The sequence below is a fragment of the Aquarana catesbeiana genome, linkage group LG02 (assembly GCF_042186555.1).
Source record: "Aquarana catesbeiana isolate 2022-GZ linkage group LG02, ASM4218655v1, whole genome shotgun sequence".
Lineage (NCBI taxonomy): Eukaryota > Metazoa > Chordata > Amphibia > Anura > Ranidae > Aquarana > Aquarana catesbeiana.
In genome coordinates this window covers 661,167,206-661,191,127 of record NC_133325.1, presented here as the reverse complement: position 1 = coordinate 661,191,127, position 23,922 = coordinate 661,167,206, and the positions used below count along the sequence as shown (strand labels likewise).

Below are 23,922 nucleotides of genomic sequence, written 5' to 3'. Positions count from 1 at the left end.
ACAAAATCTTCAGAGGATCTAAATATTATTTCCCCCCTGTAGATAGGGTGGTATCTCGAGAACCTGAGCTCACAGAGACCCCAAATTGGAGAGTAGGTAGCCTAAATCCTACCCCACCACTGGTAAAAACATGTGGGGCTCTTACAACCTATGGTTCCGGAGATATGGGGCTCCTTGCGCAGCCTGTCAGAAGCTACATATAGAGTGGAAAGTTTAAATAGAAGTTGGCACACTCTGTTTGCAGCAGACTGAGAGGATGAGCTCACAGTGCCTCTCCTCACTTCTTGTCAGAGGCACTGAGCTCAATGGACAGCTTGGAATATTGGACCAATGGTAAAGTACCATTAGCCCCAGCTATCCAATAAAAAATGCTTCAGTGGAGGCACGCCTCTCGCTGTAGTGTCATAGAAGGAGCATGTGTCTAAAACACAAATGCTCCCTTCAAGCCCAGCCCTCTTAACTAGAAGGAAATAACATGTGTTTATGTGTATAAGATTTATCCACAATTCCATTTTTTTCTCACACAGTGAAGAGGGAGAATGAGAATCTGCTGCTGTTAAAAATGTACTGTTATAATCAAGCTAAATCATATATCATTATGCTATATGTTATAAGATAATCATTTATTATTTATCTATGTACTATGAAATTAATGGTTTGAAGTTATAACTTCAAACTTCAGTAATTTGTCCATTAAGCCACCTGCTTGAGTACAGTTTTTGAAAATATGGTAAATTACCTTTAAAACAATACATAATAATTATTTGTATATTACTTACTTATGGTAATTAACCCCTTGCCACCCAGGTCAATTCTGACACTTCTCTCCTACATGTAATAATTATCATTTTTTTGTTAGAAAATTACTCAGAACCCCCAAACATTATATATATTGTTTTAGCAGACACCCTAGGGAATAAAATGGTGGTCATTGCAACTTTTTATGTTACACGGTATTTGCGCAGCAATTTTTCAACCATTTTTTTTTTGTTTTTTTTAAATTGTTTCATGAATATAAAAAAAAAAAAAAACACTAAAGATAACCCGATTCTTTGTATAATTTGAAAGATGATGTTACACCAAGTAAATATATACCTAACATGTCACACTTTAACCACTTCAATACTGGGCACTTTACCCCCTTTCCTTCCCAGGCCAATTTTCAGCTTTCAGCGCTCTTGCACTTTCAATAAGAATTGCGCGGTCATGCAACATTGTACCCAAATGAATTTTTTTTATCATTTTGTTCACACAAATAGAGCTTTCTTTTGGTAGTATTTATTCACAAATCGTTTTTTTATTTTTTGCGGTATAAGCAAAAAAATTGAGTGGAAATTAAAAAAAAACAATATTATCTACTTTCAGTTTTAAAAGAAATCCAATAAAATTTAATTTTGTCATAAATTTAAGCCAAAATGTATTCTGCTACATGTCTTTGGTAAAATAAATCCTGTTAAGTGTATAATAATTGGTTTGTGTGATCACGGACATATGTACGCAGATGATCATGTACAGATGTGCGCAGATGATCATTGGGACATATGATTTTACTGTTAAATATGTGGGGGACAGGTGTTTTTACTGTGTGGGGACATATGTGGGGACAGTGTTTTGGGGACACTGTGATTTTACATTGTATGGGGACATGTGTGGGGACACTGGGCCGGTGATCGGTGTGTAAAAAGCTGTAAAAAACAGCTCATACTAATTGCGCACACTCGTGAAATGGCGCAGAACTTCAGTACTTAAAAATCTCCATAGGCGCCACTTTACATTTTTTATAGATTACATGTTTAGAGTTGCAGGGGAGGTCTAGTGCTAGAATTATTGCTCTCGCTCTAACGATGGTGGCGTATGTAACCTGTGTGTATCTGACTCTGATACTAGCCAGTGCCTCACTGCAGGTCCCAGACAGAGAGAGAGAGAGAGAGAGAGAGAGAGATAATGGTATGCCATGTAGTAGTAGTAGGTGAGTGGCCCTCTGGGGTGATGTGGGCAATGCCTAGCAGTGTGCAGACATTGTGCTGTGAAGATGAAAAGAAGGATGAAGAGATGGGGGAGGGGCTGACATACTCTCGCACTTCTCACATAGGGTGACACCCATCACATATGGTGACACCCAGCACATAGGGCAGTGCTCGGTGTGAGAAGACGGAGTTGAGCACAAGGTGGCAGTGTGAGAGCAGAGGAAGGAGCAGAGCGGCGGCTGGGGAGAGCTGCCTGCCTGGATGACAGCCGAGTACTGCTACCCATTGCCGGAGAGGAAGAGGAGCCGGAGACCGCTGACCAGAAGAACACCATCCTGGGACCATCTCCATCAGGGAATGGGTTTCAGAGAAGATCCCCAAGGTAAGCGCCATTCACCTCTTACCATCTCCTACCTGCCGTTACAATGTCCCATGTGATGCTCGGATAGCTTTACACCTTCAGGAGCAGCAGAGGGACCAGGAGGTGGCACCTCTTCTCCTAGGTGACAGCACACTGCGCTAACCTGACATCTATGAGACCTTATCCATCCAATAACATTGTATGATCCGGTGATATTCCCCAGTACCGGGGTACCCTGCATCAGCCCGGTGATGGTCAATGTCACACAGCTGTCACCATCTCCTAGTCATCTGTCTTCATTCCCTGTGATAAGTTATGGCCATTCAGAAGGACGCAGCTGTAACACTGTCACTTGGGTTGGATCGGTGACATTCGGTGCTGCTGTCACTGTAGTCAGGGAAGGGTTAATGTCACTTGCAGCATCCTGTGTGCCGGGATCTCCTCTACATCCATTGGCTGTGCGAGGCTGAGTGATGGATCATTCATTAGGACTGCCACCCTACCGATTCATTCATCTTATACTGGCACTGCCCTGTACGTTGTAGCCAGCCCTGTATAAAATGATCAGGGATCTGTGCTTAGCACAGGCTGTATGCAAAGTATTGGCTTACAGATATGACAGTTTTAATTAATATGTGATCTGTTAAGCTGGCCATACACCATACAATTTTCTTATTACATTTTCTTTAGATTTACCTTCAACTATGTAGTAGGGCTTGCCTGATTGCATACAAATTGAAAGTGTTTCGGTTTGACCTCCTATTATATGGTTTTGGTAAATCTAGATTCTAAAGGAAGGTTGTACAAAAAATTGTATACTGTATGGCCAGCCTTATTAAAAAAGATAGATAGATAGATAGATAGATAGATAGATAGATAGATAGATAGATAGATAGATAGATAGATAGATAGATAGATAGATAGATAGATAGATAGATAGATAGATAGATAGATTAGATAGATAGATAGATAGATAGATATACTGTTTTACTAATGCAATTGAGAATGCTCACACAATACATTGTGTAAGATTTGCATCAATAATCCAATCAAATGTGAAAAGCAAATCTCTGCTTACCTATTTCATCTTCACAAGATTGGATAATATATATAAAACAATAGACCATATATCTAAAGCAATTTTTTACATTGCCAATGTATTATATATTACCACACATCTATAAAAGAATGACTCACATTGCTTATATATATAATGGTTGGATCATCAGTAATAACTCTACATATATTGGCAATGTGAAACATTTTTTCATTATATATATATATATATATATATATATATATATATATATATATATATATATAATATTTAATTATTGTTATTACTAATAATAAGTACATATACAATATATATATATATATATATTTCACATTGCCAATGTATCTATATATCCAGAGTATTTAGAGTTATTAGTGATTGAATCATTATTGATTAGTACCCCCTGTGATTTTCAATAATAAAGTATATAGTACTGTGCTGTGTAAGTGGATCAGTGGTGTGTGATGATCCAGAGGTGGTACATGGAGGTTGCACAGATCCCAGAGCCCCCTCCATGCGGCCACAGGGAGGATTCCTGCACATCAGCTGCTGTGTGAGCTATCTGTGGCTGAGCCTGCCCTGGGGGGATTCTCTCTCTCTCTCTCTCTCTCTCTCTCTCCTTCTCTCCCACTTGCCTCTGTGCTGGGGCTGACATTGCACTGGAAGGGGGGGGGGGGCAGCTCAGAGAGTTGCTGCAGGAAATCAGGCCAACTGTCTCTTTAAGAAAAAGTTTCAATGTGTGTGAAGTTCAAGTTGGGGTCATTTGAAGTTCCTGCCCTGGATTTTACCTTGTAGTTTAATATAGCTACACATCACATGGGGCGCTAACAGCCTCGGTTCACATAGAGAGCCCTTTATCTCCCCAACATTATTGCTCGAACACAACCAAAATAGCAGAGGAAATTGCTAAAATAAAATTAGAGGAAACTGATGCAGCAGGGCCCAGCACGTATCAGGCAGAGGAAGAGCCCGCGTTGCCATTAAGAGAAGAAGGAAAAAAAACTAAAGGGGGGAGAAGGAAAGGTTGGCACAGGAGCCCCGGAGAGCTGGCATGGTGCAGGAGAGGCTGGCAGCCGCACACACAACGCCCTAGCAGAGACTTGGGATGGTCACTCACTCTGACACCAACACCACTGGCCTACCAGGTAATGATGGGCACACACTGGCACCTAGAGGGGCGCATGGCATGGCATACTCAGCTCACTACTCTACATGTACTGATCAGGTTTTTCTTTTTGGGGGGGGGGGGGGCAGATTTGTTGTTATGAGGGTTGCAGAAATAGGCAGCAATCAGGGCTATAGAGAAAAGTCATCAACCAGAACAGCACCTGGGGGATGTTTTGCTATGGAGGTGACAGCTCCCTTTCCAGCTATCAACAGCCAGTCACCTCGGTATTTCCCTGTCTAATGGGTGCCATTCTTCTGCACACTTTCAGACACATCGGTCATTCTAGAAGGGTTAGATCCGATGTTTTCAGGTGATGGTTTGAAGCGTGTAGGAAAAAGTCGGCGACTTTCGGACAGAAGTTGTAGGTGGAATAGGACAGACAGGTAGCTGGACATTTGGGATCTTCCCCATCCATTGCTGAGCAGTCAGATCCGTACATTGCTCAATGCTTCTGTACTACTTGTGCAGTCCCAGCCCAGAGGAGAGCAGCTGCTTCCAATAATACAATCCGGCTACATTACAGCCCATAATCCTCTATGGCTGGAGGGGCCTTTATTGCACTGCCTGCAAGGAGTTAATATTGTTTTACAAAAAAAAAAAAAAAGTTCTCTGCTTTCCTAAATGACAAGTCCAGGGTGACTGTCACTTTCCCTGCCGACACCGCCTTGTACACATCTGTATGGGTCGGGGATGACTGGTATGAAGGGACCAACATAACAGAAATGCTAAATTCTAATGAGCTGTCCATACAAAACAATAGGTAGAAAATGCCGCAAAAAAGAAATAAAAAAAAAATCACCATATAAAAAACCAGAAACGACTAATAGTATCAAAATTCTACATCACAGTTTATTTATTGATGAAAACAATTCTGTACACAAAAATCTGTTTAGAATTAGCAATTACTTTGTTACAGAATTCACAGATAACAAAAATACAAATATTTAGAAAGATTGCCGGATCAGGACACATTACACGGCTATTCAAAGAGCTACAAATTGTATTATGTATCTATACGAATCTATTATTTCTTTTACCTTTTTATTATAGTTTCCTGTCTGTTGTTTCAAACTCACAGCAACGATTTAAAAAAAAAAATCTTTTCTGATTTTTTTTTTTTTTTGGAAATAGGTTACAAAAAAGATTGTTATTCTTTTGTTACAAAAAAGACGTTTATGCTTTTCCGGTCGTACTGTCATCATCGTAAACAATACTATATATATATATATATATATATATATATATATATATATATATATATATATATTTATATATATATTTATATATATTTATTTTCCTAAAACAGGTTACACATTTTAATAGTATGAAAAAAACACAAAACATCAAAAGAAACCACCTTTAGTAATAATATTTCGTTTCGAGTCATCAACATCAAAAATAAATAAAATAAAATAAAAATAAAAGTGGAAGAACAGCAGCTAAAAATAATATTTATTACAGGTTCTCATAGGACATAAAAGGAAACACATGGAGAATTAAAATCATAACTATATTTATTTGTTCTTTTGTTATACAATGTATATTGTTACATAAATTGAGTTTTTACATAATATAGATAATATAGATAATTTCATTTCTTATTTAATAAAAAATCCACCTGTTATTTCCCTGAAATACAGTAGCAGCAGTTACAGTAGCAGTGTATAGAAAAGTGACTAGATTGTACGAATGTATTGCTTGTTAAATGATCTTCCGAATGGGATGTGCACTGCTGCTATTTTCCCAGTATTAATTGCATGATATGAACATAGGTTTAGTACAGGATATGTCAGCTTTATTTGAATTATTTCCTAAAGGGCTGTAATGAGCCTCATATTCCAATTCCCTGGTCTTATCTACCTGATTCTTCCTCTCACTTCCCCTGCTCTGCTCCTGCTTATCAGATCAATAATTTGTGGAGGAAACAGGTCTCTTTGTAGTAGAGATAATACTCCCTGCCATAAATCCCCCCTCTAGACAGCCTTCTCTCAGGGGAATGAGGACAAATTAGACTTTACAAATTGCTAATCAAGCTCTGACAACAGTCCTTGTAGTGTGGTCCCCCCCTGAGTAAGGGTCCTGGGGGTAATGGGACTCCACAAGGGTCATTTAATATCAATCCCAATATGTCCAATGTAACTATAGTCCAACTCGTTAAAGTTCTTAAGCCTCTTAACACCTCATTATGTGATACCACTGGATTTTACAGGCTTCTGCGAAGGAAACTGACAAGTGACAGGGATATGTCAATGGGCAGGACTTCTCTGTGCTCTTTTCCAGATTGCTTTATGCTATGGTAGTTTTTATAAGCAGTCACATGACCAAACAAACCCCTAGGGGGGCTTCAAGTAATACTAGGTGTATTGCAGACAAGCAGTCCCACCCAAACAATGAAAGCTGACACCAGGATTGTGTGACAGCCAGGACACCCCTGACATTACATTCACAGCAATGCAGGTGGTGCAAGGAGGAAGTCACAGGTTTGGGGGGGGGGGGGGGTTGGGGGGAGGAGGAGAGGGAGGGGGGGCACCTGTCAAAGATAAGAAGGAGGAGTGATTTGGGGGTGATGGTTCCTGATATGGGGTTTTTGCAGCTGAGAGTAGAAGCGGTGGTGATGTCATTTTCTTAATGCCTACGAGGGCTTTTAGCCACCCCCAGCCCCATGTTTGCAGGGAATAAAAGCTGTATGTATAGAAGAGAAGGGGGCACACCAGCCAGCAGACGCGATGAGGAGGAAAAGCTGGGAAGTCCCGCACCTTATGCCTCACCCTGACAGCAGAGTGTCTGTGATCCTGCACGGTACCTCCTCCTCCTGCTCCCAGCAAGGTACTACTACTCCTCAACTCCTCATATTAATCCACTGCTAGACTCTAGAAATAGATATATCACTCTTACTCCCAGCAATGTACTGGTCCTTGTCACTACTACCAATGTTCCTTATCCACTAGTAGACTGGAATAATTTTTATATACCCTTCTACTCCCAGCAAAGGGCTGCTACTCCTCAACTCCATACTAATCCACTGCTAGACTCTAGAAATGTATATATATATATATATATATATATATATATATATATATATATATATATATTTATCCCTCTTACTCCCAGCAAGGTACTGATCCTTATCACTACTACTAATGCTCCCTATCCACTGGTAGATTGGCATAATTTATACCCTCCTGCGCCCAGCAAAGGGCTGCTCACTACTACTCCTGGTCCTAATCCACTTGTAGATATATATATATATATATATATATATATATATATATATATATATATATATATATATATATATATATATTTGAACTGGGGGGGCAACAGTAGTAAGCACATTGGTGGGATATGATATATATATATATATATATATATATATATATATATATATATATATATATATATATATATATATATATATATATATATATATATATATATCCCACCAATATGCTTACTACTGTTGCCCCTAAGTTCAAATATATATTTCATTGTACTCCCTCACCTCGCAAGGCACTAATTATACTGCAAAATATCCAGTTCAATACACAGACCCATCAATTTGCGCAATAATGCAGGGTGATCTCTTCTCCTGCCCCCATTAAGATACTATAACTACTCCTGCTCCTTGTAGACTAGTATATGTCTGTACTACGACACAGTAACCACGTATTATCTTGCTAACAGCGAAATACTACTTACTACTTCTGCTAGTTGTAGAATAGATTAGATATCCTTCTGCTGATTTCGAGGTATCCAGTATGATATCCATGTATAGACTAGGATACAATCTATTCCCTTAATAGTATCTGTCCTACTCCTGGTCCCAACAAGGTAATACTCAGCACTAATCTCGCTTATTCTTAACATTTTTATTTGCTATAAGACACTTGTGTGGTTATTTTACATTAATAATGTAATACCTTAAAGTCCATTTTAGCACAATCTTCATTTCCAGGACATCCAGTTTATTGATGTGTCCGAATTCTAACGTATTTTACAAGTTACTAATTCTTGTAAGATAATTCATACAAGTCACCTTCAATACAAAAATACACCTAAATTATAAAAATATCCTGAACCTAATGAAAATGTCTTCCAAGAGATTGCAGGATTTCCCTATAGCAGAAGCATGCTTATAATGAGCTCCCAATCACAGAGAGCATCGGGAATGATTGAAGATTCTAACACACACATTGCACAATTTTAATCTGTCCTGAAATTTAGCTGATTTTAAATCAGCTCGATCCAATATTGGTGAATTTTCTCAATCTTACCTTTCTTAAGGCACATAGAAATGTTATGTACCCGTTTGTACGATGACCATGTACTGTATGGCAGGGTAGTTTGGAAGTCAGAGAAGCAGATCGTCCTGTCTAGGGGGATGGATCATCTGTCATATCAGTTCATAAATCTTACCAGCCTGGAAATTCTGTTTTCTCTGCCTCGTATTCATCTAGTAGTTCCTATCTGAAAGCGATGTTTTTATTCTGAGAATGGAAACCAGATAACCAGCAGTGCAGCTGGGCCAGACCGAAAATGAGAAGGAGAAGCCTCTAAGCCCATGCCAATGTAAATGACAAGAGGGACAGCAGACTGGGAGCCAAGCTGGGCTGGTGACACTGGCTGCTGTGCAATTAAATCAATAGGGTTCACTTTAATCTTTTATCAATACTAGCAGTGTGGAAATTGTATCTCTAACACTGTTCACACGGAATAAAATGCTCACATTTACTGCTGTGGAACTACAAATATTTATCTGAAATGGCGAGCTTACCAAAACAACCCACACACACTACAATCCAATTGTACAATCTCCTGCAGATCTACCAAGTATGAACAGGAAGAGCCTGCTATATTGGATAGTATAGGTAGCTCCTCATATTACATAGTTTTGGTAGATGATTGTACAGAGATTGTGTAGTCAGATTGTAACATGTATGATGAGCTCTATTAGGTCATAGTAGAATGAAAGAGTGAGACTTCATGATACTAAGGCCTGATTCACACCTATGCATTTTTAGTGCTTTTTGCATTTTGCAGATTTGCACTACAGTTCATTTAACGTGGTTTCCTATAGAACACGTTCTGTAGTGCAAAACTGCAAAATGCAAAAGGCACTAAAAATGCATAGGTGTGAATCCAACCTAAATAATGGTCAGTTAACGACCTTTTCTGTATCAAAAAAGCATGGAAAGTAGGTCATATGTGTTCCAATGGCATAGTTCACACCAGCGCAGTGTGTTCCAGTTTCAGAAAAAAAAGTTCAAAGTGCTGCTTTTTTCCTGCACATAACTGTCCTTGAAGCACTAAAAAGCATCAAAAAGCACTGGACCCTAGTACAGTGAAAAAAAAAGAAAGGAAAAAAATCTGGAATACATCCTGAAATGCATCAAAAAAGCATAAAAAATACAGTAGAATGCATCAAAAAATCATTTAAAACGCACATGCAGAAACGCATCCAGCATGGATCTGGAGGACGTTTTGTAGTGTGAACTAGGAAACGATATGCTTCAGTTCATTAATCTTGCACACTGATGCCTAAAAACGCAGCCTGGTTCACACCTATGCAGTTCACTTTTTTACGTGTTTTATGTTTATTTTATGCTTTTTTGGCCAATTTGTTGTTGGGCAGATTTAAAAAAAAGAACACAAAACGTGCTTTTCTGCAGCGTCTCCATCTATTGAACCAAAAACGCACCGTTTCGCATTAAAAAAAGTCACTGACCCTTTCCAAAAATGCAGCGGCAGAAAAAAGTGAAAGTGTCCATAGGAAACCATAAATGGACTAAAGTTGTGTTCCTGCAAAAAAGCACCAAAAAAAAAAAAAAAAAAAACGCATAGATGTAAACCTTTTTTTACCGATGTAAATGCAGACCATGGTTTTCAATGTGCATGTACACACAGGTGCTTAAACATGCGCTGTGTATAGATCAGGGAAAAAATTACAGAAATCTGTATTGCTGGTTAGTATTTTACGCACGTTCGCATGCAAACACACGCACATACATGAGTACAATGTTAATCTGAAGAGATTAAAATTGCATTCTGGGAGCTAGAATTTATTTTACGCTGGTATGTGCAAATATGCGCAAAATACAATCAAGACATTTCAGCCAGGAATACTGATGTGCAAAGATCAGTACTGTGTGCAAGTAACCTATCTGTAGGAATTGATTTTTTTTATATACTGTCTGCTTGCTCTAGAGATTGTTTTTCTATTCTACTCTAAAAATACAAATTCCCCTTTTGTAATTATTTTCTATCTCCTGTGTATTTGTACAATATGTATTGGCCTTTTGGTCCCTGAAGCCCTCATTTCATAAGATGTTGTGTCTCTGCAGGTGGACAACTGAACACGATGCTGGATCCTATGGAGGTACCAAGTCATGCGAGACAACTTCTCCTACAGCTGAACAGCCAGAGGACTAAAGGCTTCCTGTGTGATGTGATCATTGTGGTACAGAACGCCCTGTTCCGGGCACACAAGAACATTTTAGCTGCTAGCAGCGTCTACTTGAAGTCGCTGGTTGTTCACGATAACCTCATCAACCTGGACCACGAGATGGTGAGCCCCAGCATCTTCAGGATCATCCTGGACTTCATCTACACAGGAAGGCTAGGGGATGCTGAGCCGAGCAGCGAGCAGCTGTTTGGGGCAGTATTGGCAGCTGCCAGCTACCTTCAGATCTCTGACCTGGTATCTCTGTGCAAGAAGAAGCTAAAGAGAAATGGCAAGTACTGCCACGTAAGGACAGCAGGCTACCCAACATTTGGGAGTCTTGGAAGGGGCTTAAGGGCCACCACACCTGTTATTCAGTCTTGCTTTAACTCCACGCCTAGACCTATAGATATAGCATCAGGTGAGCCTGTGAACCCCATGAACACACATTGTGGAGAGCTCTATGCCTCGGTGTCTCAAGGGAATCAACTGCACCAGCATGGACTCTGCCCTCCAGAAAGGCATTGCTCTCCATTGTGTGGACTGGATCTTTCTAAGAAAAGCCCCAGCCGGCCTTCTGCTCAGCACCATCCTGATGGTGACAACAGAGAGCCCTCAGTCCCAGAGAGTCCTCCAGTAGCTGCAAGTGTTCTCACCAACCACAGCTCATACAAAGAGCCATCCCATCCTTACCAGAAGCTGGAAAGCAGCAGTAGCACCCCACCTACCCAGCACTCAGAGTCCTATAGAAACAACGTCCCTAATAACCACCTTAGCAGGACTGAGAGTAGAGATCTGATGTTTGACTGGATGAAGCCTGAACCACTGGTCAACTACGTGGATGAGAGTGACAGGGAGAAGGATCTGGACAGAGAAGACAAAGGGGAGGGTTCCCCTTTATCTCAGCAACCCAGGTACCCCAGCATTGAGAGTAATGAGCCTGATGATGATAAAAGCACCAGCGAAGAGACTGGCAGCAGTGGGGACCCATCACCCTCTGCCAACCTGGAGAGATACCACTGCAACCATCTCTATGAGCCAGAAAGCTATGGAGACAACCTATATGTCTGCATCCCTTGTGGTAAGGGGTTCCCCAGCAGTGAACAACTCAATGCCCATGTGGAAGCTCATAACGAGGAAGAGCTGTACCATAAAGACAGCATGGACCAACCTTTGCCCTTCCTAGACAAGTCCAACCAGAGCTTAGGGGACATCATACGACCCTACCGCTGCTCTTCCTGTGAGAAGTCCTACAAAGACCCGGCTACCCTTCGCCAGCACGAGAAGACCCATTGGCTGACTCGCCCATACCCATGCAGCATCTGCGGGAAGAAGTTCACCCAAAGGGGCACCATGACCCGTCACATGAGGAGCCACTTGGGCCTCAAACCATTTGCCTGCGATGCTTGTGGCATGCGCTTCACCCGCCAGTACCGGCTGACCGAGCACATGAGGATCCATTCTGGGGAAAAGCCATATGAATGCCAGGTGTGTGGGGGCAAGTTTGCCCAGCAAAGGAACCTCATTAGCCACATGAAAATGCATACCACGGGACCAGATGGCAAACCCAAACTGGACTTTTCCGATAGTGTCTATGCCATGGCCAAGTTTACAGCTGACCACTTGGGCTTAAAGCAAGAGAAAGCTGCTGAGATCCTCTCCCAGACCTCACACTTCCTCAATGACCCCAAAACCATAGAAAGTTTGTACCCCTTGGCCAAGTTCACAGCAGAGCACTTGGGACTGACCCAAGAGAAAGCAGCCGAGGTGTTAAGTCAAAGTCCCCACCTGGGCACTGATAGCAGGATCATAGAGAGATTCTCCTCCCCATAACATCCCCCACCGATGCTGAGCCTCCCATTTTAGGGGTGCGCAATCCAAAGCACATGCGCAGCAATGGACAATATGGACCGTTATCACCAAAAAGGCCACCCTTGCAACCCAGTTGTAGAGGTGGGTCTCCACCAAAAGAGCCAAAGACCAATCAGTGGCAGCTTGAAGCTAGGCATCACTGAGGGACCAGGAGGATGAGCGCACTTTGGGAAAGCACTTTGAAAGGGACTTGTGCAAAGGCTCTGGTGCACTATCCCACAAGAGACGTGAGTCTTACAAAAATGTATCCTTCCACCATCTACTCAACTTTTCCTCGGCCCAAAGGTAGTGGGGAGAGTTGCTGCTTATTGTCCCGTGAATGGTGGACATTTTTATACATATATTATTATTGTTATTTTGTTTATTCTTCTTTTGTGAGGACAATCGGATGCATAAATCAGTATTTCCCTAATCTATGCAATACTAAAGCCCTGAAATGATGTGAACCGGGTGAACTTAATTATCTATCCTCAGAGGATGCTTGTTTATGACCCTGACTTCCATTTATAAGGATCGATTTACTAAAACTGGAGAGTGCAAATTCTGGTGCAGCTGTGTATGGCAGTCAATCGGATTCTAACTTCAGTTTGTTCATTGAGCTTTGAAAATAAAAAAAAAACAATAAAAAATATGGAAGCCGATTGGTTTCTATGCAGAGCTTCGCCACATTCTGCACTCTTGAGTTTTATTAAATCAACCCCATAGTGAAGGATAAGGGAACGTGTTTGATTGGTCTCAGAGAAAGAGGTGTCCTACCTTAGATAGCACAAATTGGCATCATACAACTAGCTATTGCCAACCACAGAACAAGGCATATACAGTAAATACATGGGAGTTGGTGCCGCAGGGGAGGGACGATTGTGTTTGATTGGTTTTAGAGAAAGATGTGCCCTACCTTTGATAGCAAAACTTGGCATCATACAACTAGCTATTGGCAGCCACAGAACAAGGCATATACAGTAAATACATGGGAGTTAGTGTTGCAGGGGAAGGAAGGTTGTGTTTGGTTTTAGAGAAAGATGTGCCCTACCTTTGATAGTACCATTTGGCATCATGCAACTATGGGCAATTGTCAACCACAGAACAAGGCATATACAGTAAATACATGGTAGTGATTGGCTGCTACGGGCAGCACCTCCCTTTGTCCTTACCTCCAACTTCTATATAGGAGCTCCTGAGAACAGTTTATTTCTAGTTAATATGACTCAATATCCTGCTGACTGCGCAATCTAAATTCCTTCCCTGAGCCACAACAAAGCATTCCATTATCCTCATTTATTGTCATTAGAAGTCAGTATTATGACAGCATCTTACATGCCAAAGAGTCACTGCGGACACTTCACATTGTAGCACTTTTGATTCATGGACTTAGCACTTCTCCTTTTATATATATAATGTATGTGTGTCATATTAGCCAGTTGTAGAGCCCAGGAGAGAGGTGACCTGAAGGTGGGATGGGAGCTGTGAATTGCTTCAGGTCAGCACCCACTCATGGCACCCACTCATGGCACACACATGAACATGTGGGTGAATAATATTCCCAGAAGTAGCTTCCCTTCTCAATCATTTCCCAAATCTCCCCCTCCCCCACACCAAAGGTCTGGGGTGTGGAAGCAAAGCGCTGATATCATTTGGGAATACTGATTTGTGCTGTCTGCACAGTTGTGTTATATATTTTTGTATTAAAGTGAACCTGTCAAGTCCCTTGCACTGACCATGGTGTCATGGAGACTATCGTGCCTTAACCATTTGTACCACTTTGATGTCCATTAGGACGGGGGGGGGGGTTCTGTTACAGAGCAGCATGCTTCTGATTTAGAGGTTCGCTGCCTTTGCTGTGCCTTACCAGTAAGCTCAGGTTTCAGCATTTAGGAGCTGATCATCCGTGCTTTTTACAGGTAACCCAACCACCTTACATGAAACCAAAGTACAGCCAGCAACATCCCTAATCACTTAGTAGAGTGCCCTGCAACTCCCGATGGAGCCAGTAACCTCTAAGGGGATGGGAAGGGGTGAGGGCTGCACATGTTAAATGTGCCTAATGTATATAGACAATCATTCAATATACTGGGGGGAAGTATGGGGCATTGACAACTGTGAAGATGTGGGTACCTGCTTCTGACTGTCCCCTGCTTTATTAAGGGCTATAGGCAAGCTTTGTCATTGTAAACCACAAATACAAGCTGGGAAGCTGGGGTATTTCAAAGAGCTACTGATACCATCCAGAAATAGAGATGAAAATGTGCCCATACAGGTTAGGTTTTACATTGTACTAACTTATTGTGATATCAGCCATTTTTGGCTAGGAGTGGCCATTTGCAGTATGCTTCTATGGGATTACTAGACAGGAGGTCAGGTGTGTGTGGGGGGGAAATCAACCCAACAATACCACTTTTATCTCAGATATTTCATTTCTCATAAGCTTTTGAAACTTTTACATATTTATCTCTGATTGTTATTAAACCTTTTTTTACATAACATTTTGTGATGTATGTTTACTGACCCTTTAAGTATAAATGACCAGAGGAGGTAGCTGGGAGGATGGTGGGAGTTCAATGATCTGTCCCTGGTGTCAGGTCCTACTGTTCTCAGATGTGTCTGCTGATTGCAGAAACTAAAGGAGTGTCTAATATTAACCATCACCTTTCACCGATTTCACCAGCACAAACATTGTACTAAAGTTGGCCATACATTATACAATTCCTTGTTCAATTTCCTTTAGATTGACCTTCATCTATGTGGAATAGCCTGCCTGTTTGCATACAATTTGAAAATATTTTGGTTTGACCTGATATTATGCGATTTTGGTAAATCTAAAGGACAATTGTACAGGGCAATTGTATAACGTATGGCAAGTCAACAATATACACTACATTAATGAAGGGAGCACAGTGATATAACCCTGACCCTGGTGATGAGCAGAAAGAACACACGTGTATATATTGGAGTATTGCTGCTCCACTAGAAAGAAATGTGAGAGCTAAATAGTGTGTCATATATGATCCTCTCTCATAGAATAATTAATTATCCTTCTATCAGCTTCAGTAACAATACATCCTATCAGCATCCTTCTATCAGAGTATCAGCTAGTCTATCAGTATTCTTCTATCAGATAAACTCACAATCACTCCTATCATTATCTTTCTATCACCTTCGGGGACACAGTAACAATCATTCATTCTTCAGACAGGGGAACAATCATTCCCATTTATTATCCCTCTATCAGCTCCAGGGACAGAGTAACAATAATTCCTATCAATATCCTTTTATCAGACAGGGGAACAATCATTCCCATCATTATCTCTCTATCAGCTCCAGGGATAGAGTAACAGATATTTCTATCAATATCTTATCAGATAGAGTAGCAATTATTTATATCAATATCCTCTTATCAGATAGAGTAGCAATCATTCTTATCATTATCCTTGTATCAGGTAGAGTGACAATAATTATTTTTCTTCTTTCAGATAGAGTGACAATCAACCCTATGACTATCATTCTAGCAAAATAGTAGCAAGTCCTTTATGCTCCTATCAGAAAGAGTAACAATCATTGCTATCATATCATTATCCTTCGATCAGCTCCAGGGATATAATAACAATCATTGCTATAGTATCCTTCCTTCGGATAGAGTAGCGATCATCCTATTATCACATCATAGAGTAACAGTCAGTCCTATCGTTATTCTTCTTCATAGCTACCATAATAGAGAAGTAATAACTTCTCTGTCATTCAACTGCTGGTGATAGAAGGATAATGATAGCACTGACTCTATCAGTTATAATCAATATCATTTCTTCTGATAAAGTAAAAGATCAGTCCTATAATTACCCCACTTTATAGCTACAGTTATAGAGTAACTATTTCTAGAAATCATCTGCTATCAGTTATAACAGTGACAATCAGTTCTAGGATTGTACAGTTGCTGCTGCTGCCTAAAAGCAGAATTTTATGAATATACACGTATAAAAAAAATAAATAAAACATAGATAGATAGATAGATAGATAGATAGATAGATAGATAGATAGATAGATAGATTCCATTATGATCCACTTGTCTTCTAAATTTTCTAGTTAACTGGAGACTGTTGTCACATTATACAGACCAGATCATTGTTAAAATAAGCACGTACAGAAGTGAATTTACTGGAGATCACTGGGCAATCACTGCTTAGTTTTTAGTTCTGGAAAAACATGTACTGTATGTCTGTGGTTGTATGTGTCCAGGACAGGAATGGTGGCATGGCTCACCCTACAGACCCCCTCTGACTCTCCTCCTCCTGGGTACATCATGCTACATGAAGCTCTTTTGGTTACTTTTAATCCAGTAGTGCAGACAACATATTATGGGATCGCAGTGCCATGTATTTTCAGATAACTGCACATACACACACATTGGTGAACACAAACCTGGTATGCAAGAATATTTTATACCGATAAAAATATAAGTCGATGTAAATTTAAACCGATCTAAGCAAATAAATAAAGCGGTTGTAACGGTAATTAAATACATTTCTATGGCCCCCTATTATTAGTGTCAGATAAATCATGAATACCGTTCTTTCAATAATAGATCACTTTCCATAAATAAGAATTACACCGACTGGAGAATAAAACTAGGAGAGACAATTGCAAGTTATGAAGAAATAGTAACTGAGGGCTTAACCACTCGTGAGATTTTAATCGCTTTTGAGCATGCGATTTAACCCTTTGCTAACATACTGGAATACATGTCATTAGAACCATCGTGGGGTTAATGTCACATGTAGTGGAGCTCCTGGACTACAGAGCTTGCTCTTCTCTCCTGTCAAACAGCAGAATGGAAGGGAGAAGCTCTCTATGAAACTATGGGGGTTATTTATTAAAGGCAAATCCACTTTGCACTACAAGTGCACTGAAAGTGCAATTGCTGTAGATCGCTGTAGATCTGAGGGGAAGCTCTGCAGATTTTCTCATCCAATCATGTACAAGCAAAAATGCTGTTTTTTTATTTTCCTTGCATGTCCCCCTCAGATCTACAGCGACTGCACTTCCAAGTGCACTTGTAGTGCAAAAGTGGATTTGCCTTTAGTTAATAACCCCCTATATCTCATTGGTCTTGATTGTAATCAGCATTTCCCTACATACATACACACAGGGGGTTTATTAAAACTGGAGAGTACAAAACCTGGTGCAGCTCTGCATAGAAATCAGGTTTCTTTGTCATATAGCTTAATTCATGAACAAGCTGAGGCTAGAAGCTGATTGGCTACCATGCACAGCTACACCAGATTTTGCACCAGCCAGTTTTAATAAATCAACTCAATGATGCAGTTTAATTTATGTGGCCGATTTACTAAACAAATCATGATTGTTAACTTAGCAAAGTTTAGTTTAATAAATAGGATGAATATGCATTTTCTTCAATCATATACAAGTAAAAAAAAATCTGTCTTTTTTTATTTTACTTAATTGATCACAAACACTGAACCAGGTGAAAAGTCACTTTGCTAAGTGAAGACTCTTTACTCCTTTGGTAAATCAACCAATCAGATCACAGCAGGTGACTATGGGAAACCTGCAGGAGATCTCCAGAAATGTGACTCAGGAGGTTCTGTCATTCTACCACAGAGGAATGTTAGCTGGATGACACAGACATCCTCCAGTGTGAGAGCTCCATCTGCTAGCAGGCAGTAATCAGCGATGGTCAGGGGTGTCACACATCTATAGTAATACATCTCAGGCCAGGCAAACATTGTCTGCATGCATCAAAAGCAGAAGTGATCACAGCATCACATCTACAGACATTTGTGTGATCTCTGGCCGCATCCAGGGAAATATGATTAACTCTTACTGCAAAAGAGGTCAAAACTGAATTTCTCAAGTAACAGTCTTAATGGCTGACTCTAGTAAAAACGAAGACATGGAAATATACAGAGAATAAAGAACTGCATGATTGCAGGAGACAATCTTAAACAAATTTAAAAAAAAAAATAATATTAATAATAAAAAAGGAAAAAAAAAAATATATATATATACACTCAGGAATGGTGCAAAATAGAATAAAGCATTTATTTGGATAGAGTCCTGAAGGATTTAAACCACCATTGGGAAGATTCACACTATCTAAAGCGATGTACAAACTGTTGGCACTATATAAATCATGTATAAAAATATTAATAATAATCTATACAATTACCAATGTCACAGGGAATGAAAGTATAGGCAATCTTCCATTATGGATTTCCCTAATACCCTGTTCTGTTTATAGAGGCACAAATGGCAAAAAAAAAAAAAAAAAAAAAAATTACAGTTTTTTTTTTTAACCCTCCTCTAATTTATTCAGAATAGTAAAAATGATTTGGCTTTATATTTACATTAAAGTGTGCAAAATAACACTACCACTGTTTGTACCTAATACAAAGTTTGTAAAAAAAAAAAAAAAAATAGGCGTAGTTAGTTACATTTAACTGGACTTGATATATCAGTAAATATGTATATGTCTTATGGCTTTTCCCAGCCAGTTACATAGTTAATCTGGTTGAAAAAAAAACACTAGTCCACCCAGTTCAACCAATATATTAAAAAAAGAAAAAAACATGCACACAAATATAAAACCTCCATATATATACAATTCTATATCCACAGCTGATCCAGAAGAAGGCAAAAAAAAATCTCCCAATAAAGCATAATTCAATTTTTTCCAGTGGGGAAAGTACCCCCAAGAGGCAATCAGATATTTCCTGGATCAGCCTTACCTATAAATATTAGTATCCAGTTATATGATGTGTATTTAGGAAAGAATCCAGTTACTTCTTCGGTTTCAGAACTGAAGCACAGGATTGTCATTAGCAACCAGTGAGGCATTTGTCTTATAGCCATTATCCATAGATATGAGATGTGGAAGAACAAGTGCCTAATCTGCTGTCTATATGAGTGATGGAAGCTGGGGTCTGCACTGGGGCTCTGGAGAGCAACTGTCTAATCTAGGGACTATGTGAGTGATGGAAGCTGGGGTCTGCACTGGGGCTCTGGAGGGCAACTGCCTAATCTAGGGACTATGTAAGTGATGGAAGCTGGGGTCTGCACTGGGGATCTGGAGGGCAACTGTCTAATCTAGGGACTATGTGAGTGATGGAAGCTGGGGTCTGCACTGGGGCTCTGGTAGAGCAACTGTTTAATCTGGGCACTATGTGAGTGATAGAAGCTGGGGTCTGCACTGGGGCTCTGGAGGGCAACTGTCTAATCTAGGGACTATGTGAGTGATGGAAGCTGGGGTCTGCACTGGGGCTCTGGTAGAGTAACTGTTTAATCTGGGCACTATGTGAGTGATAGAAGCTGGGGTCTGCACTGGGGCTCTGGTAGAGTAACTGTTTAATCTGGGCACTATGTGAGTGATAGAAGCTGGGGTCTGCACTGTGGCTCTGGTAGAGTAACTGTTTAATCTTGGGACTATGTGAGTGATAGAAGCTGGGGTCTGCACTGGGGCTCAGGTAGAGTAACTGTTTAATCTGGGGACTATGCGAGTGATGAAAGCTGGGGCCTGCACTGAGGCTCTGGTAGGTCAACTGCTTAATCTGGGGACTATGTGTGTGATGGAAGCTGTGGTCTGCACTGGGGCTCTGGTAGGGCAACTGTTTAATTTGGGTATTTATGTGAGTGATGAAAGCTGGGGCCTGCACTGAGGCTCTGGTAGGTCAACTGTTTAATCTGGGGACTATGCGAGTGATGAAAGCTGGGGTCTGCACTGGGGCTTTGGTAGGGCAACTGTTTAATCTGGGGACTATGTGAGTGATGGGAGCTGGGGTCTGCACTGGGGCTCTAGTAGGGCAACTGCCTAGTCTGGAGACTATGTGAATGATAGAAACTGGGGTCTGCACTGGGGCTCTAGTAGGGCAACTGTTTAGTCTGGGGGCTATGTGAATGATAGAAACTGGGTCTGCACTGGGGCTCTGGTAGGGCAACTGTCTAATCTGGGGACTATATTAGCGATGGAAGCTGGGGTCTGCACTGGGGCTCTGGTAGGACAACTGTTTAATCTGGGGACTATGTGAGTGATGAAAGCTGGGGTCTGCACAGGGGCTCTGGTAGGACAACTGTTTAATCTGGGGACTATGAGAGTGATGGAAGCTGGGGTCTGAACTGGGGCTCTAGTAGGGCAACTGTCTAATCTGGGGACTATGTGAATGATAGAAACTGGGGTCTGCACTGGGTCTCTGGTAGGGCAACTGTCTAATCTGGGGACTATGTGAGTGACGGAAGCTGAGATCTGCATTGGGTTTCTGGCAGAGCCTCTGTACAATCTGGGGACTATGTGAGTTATGGAAGCTTGGGTCTGCAGTGGGGCTTTGACAGGACCTCTGTCTAATCTGGGGACTACGTTATGAGTGATGGAAGTTGGGGTCTGAAGTGAGACTTTGGCAGGGCCATTTTCTAAACTGAGGACTTTGTGATGGATGGAGGCTGGGTTCTGCTGTGGGGCTCTGGCAGGATCTCTGTCTAATCCAGGGACTACAGTATGTGAGTGATGGAAGCTGGGGTCTGCAGTGAGGTTCTGGCAGGGCCATTGTCTAATCTGGGGACTATCTGAGCCTGGGAGTAACTGCTGCTCAATGTCACATCTCATATGTCATGCAGGAGGCGAGAGAGGAAAAGGATTGAGCCAGAACTTGGCATCAGCAGGACGTCCTGCATTGTGTGACAAACAATGGAAAAAAAATCTTTGAAAAAGAGCAGATTCTAGCAAAGTGAGGATGTTCAGCTGGAGGCTGGAGATGGGAACATGCAGGCAGCGCTGGGTACTTCCCAAGGAGGAGGGGGATACAGAGGTGGTTCAGGGGTTACAGGAAGACTCACTATAGTCTCAGATAGTCCATTGTGTCGGTTTACCCTTTCTATGCCAGCTTAGTAGCTCACCATTGTCCTCTGAGCCCTGGCACTGCACATATTGTCCAAAACAGCTCTGCAGATGGATTTAATGCATTTGGGTAAGAAGGCTCAGTAACATCCATGAAACATTTGTGTATAGGATTTCTGCTTCCTGTATAAGTGTCAAAGAATTGTGAGCCTGATATACTACAGCAGCTAAAATCAGAACTAAAATGAATCTGTATTGCCTTTATTTTCAAGCTGCATTATTTTTATAACATAGGGAGAGATTTATTAAAACAATTGCATATTAATTATTGTGCAATCTGCGTGCAAAAATACTGGCATGAATCTCTGGGTCAATTTTTCATCTGAAGCTAGTTCTGTTCGATTTTGTGAACAAATAGCAACTATCTGCCTATTTTATTTTTTTCTGCCGCAATTGCAAGCAACTCCTTTGGGAGTTAATTTAAAGTGATTGCCATAGGTGTGCGCAGCCTATTGCATTAGGGTGTGCATCCCAAAGCTCAAACACACGTACGTGTGTGTGTCTACAGACTGTGTATATGTCCCTGCCAGCACAGTGAAAAAGAAAAGTGTGTAAGCACTTCTTTCATGGCAGAGCTGGTAAGAGGGAAATCTTTCCCATCCCCCCGCTGCCACACAGAGCAATAATGCTAATACACACTAGGTGATTAGGGTGTGCCTAGGCACACCTGGCACACCCTGTGCGCATGCCTATGGTGATTGCAAATTATATATTTTTTTTTTTATTTAAAATTGAAAAAAAGATGTTATAGTTACCTGCTCTTTGCAACGGCATTTCACAGAGCATTCCCTAACCTCGAAATCTGGAGTCTGCTCACATTCAAAAAATTCTTTTCCTACCCTGTGTGGGCACACTTCGAAGCTGGGGTGTGTGCATCCATAGACACAAACAGCGTGGCTTGGCCATCCCCCAAGCCTATAGCTCCCTCTGCTGCCTGTATCTTCTGTGAGAAGAGGAAGAGAAGGAGACAAGCTGGATCAGTGGAGGAGTCAGCTAAATGTTTAGGGATGGCGGGAACAGGTGCAGTTTTTACCTTAATGTATAGAATGCATTAAAAGTGAAGTATGTTTTTTTTTTTTTTTTTAATCATACTTACCTATGTGGATGGAGCATCAGACCGATGTTGCAGCTGTCCCCCGCTGCCTTTTCACTGAGAACCGAGCCACCGAACACCTCCAATGGCTCGGTTCTTCCCCTCCCCGAGATAAGAGATGCTGACTGTCAGTCAGCATCTCTCCTGCTCTGCTCCTCCACACTCATTGGAGTGCTGAGCTGTGGGGGAGGGGGGGAGCGACCGTCTCATCGGCCCGCTGAGACTGCCATCAGTCCAGGCCCCTGGTGGATTCAGACTCCGCTGAAAATGGGTCACAGAAGTGCAAAACGAATTGCACTCCTGTGAGCGCAAAGAGGTTGGACTTTTCCTTTAAGTAGAACTATAGGCAAAACTTTTTTTTCATTTTGGACAGAGTAAGGGAGGGTTATAATCCCTGTAAGTCTTTTTTATTTTTGTTGCCATTTGTGTCCCCTTGAGGAGATTTACCTTCACTTCCTGTCCCATAGCTAAAAAGGGAAGGAGAAGAAATCCCTGCAAGAGGAATCCCTTGGGGGCCTCAGGTCACCAGAACTAGTGTGCCATTGGAAGAATTCCCTTCTATTACTTTTCTGGGGAAAACCCAAAATTTGGGATTTTCTTTTACTTTCCCTTTAATGCTGTCTGTGTGTAATAGGGGCACAGCAAGCAATAAAAACCTAATAGGTATTCTAATCTATCTCCACTCTGTCCAAAATAAACACATCTATGGCAGAGCTAAAAGGTGCAAAGGAGCATTTTTAGGTGCGCTTATTAAAATCTATTATGCAACTTGCTTACAGATAATAAATCTGTCCCTAACTTGCAAAATAAAACAATAATATCACAATCAATAACACCGTGTGAATGAATGTCCACTCCATATAAATCGGTGGCTTTGGTCACAACACAGACCCACAGATTCATGCTCTACTATGGCAAAATTAAAAGTCAGCAGCCACAAATACTGGTGTTGCTGACTTCAAAGGGTCAGTTCACATTTACAGAAAATCTGTAATGGTGACCTAACACCAGCTCCCTCTGCACCTCTCTGGTCCCCACTGTAGTTATCTCCCATGATCCTGAGATATCA

The 23,922-nt window shown here is 41.1% G+C and overlaps 1 protein-coding gene across 3 annotated transcripts; it reads left to right on the top strand.

Annotated features, from left to right (window-relative positions):
- The first annotated feature begins 2,117 nt into the window (after positions 1-2,117).
- HIC1 (HIC ZBTB transcriptional repressor 1) lies at positions 2,118-19,485 on the top strand. Of its 3 annotated transcripts, none has more exons than XM_073616611.1 (2): positions 2,118-2,349; positions 10,895-19,485. In XM_073616611.1, the coding sequence occupies exons 1-2, from the start codon at positions 2,229-2,231 to the stop codon at positions 12,823-12,825; spliced, it is 2,052 nt and encodes a 683-aa protein (XP_073472712.1). In that variant the 5' UTR covers positions 2,118-2,228; the 3' UTR covers positions 12,826-19,485. The 3 variants fall into 3 exon arrangements, with proteins under 3 accessions (XP_073472712.1, XP_073472714.1, XP_073472713.1); XM_073616613.1 differs by lacking the exon at positions 2,118-2,349 and adding an exon at positions 4,148-4,530; XM_073616612.1 differs by lacking the exon at positions 2,118-2,349 and adding an exon at positions 7,081-7,379.
- Positions 19,486-23,922: the final 4,437 nt, after the last annotated feature.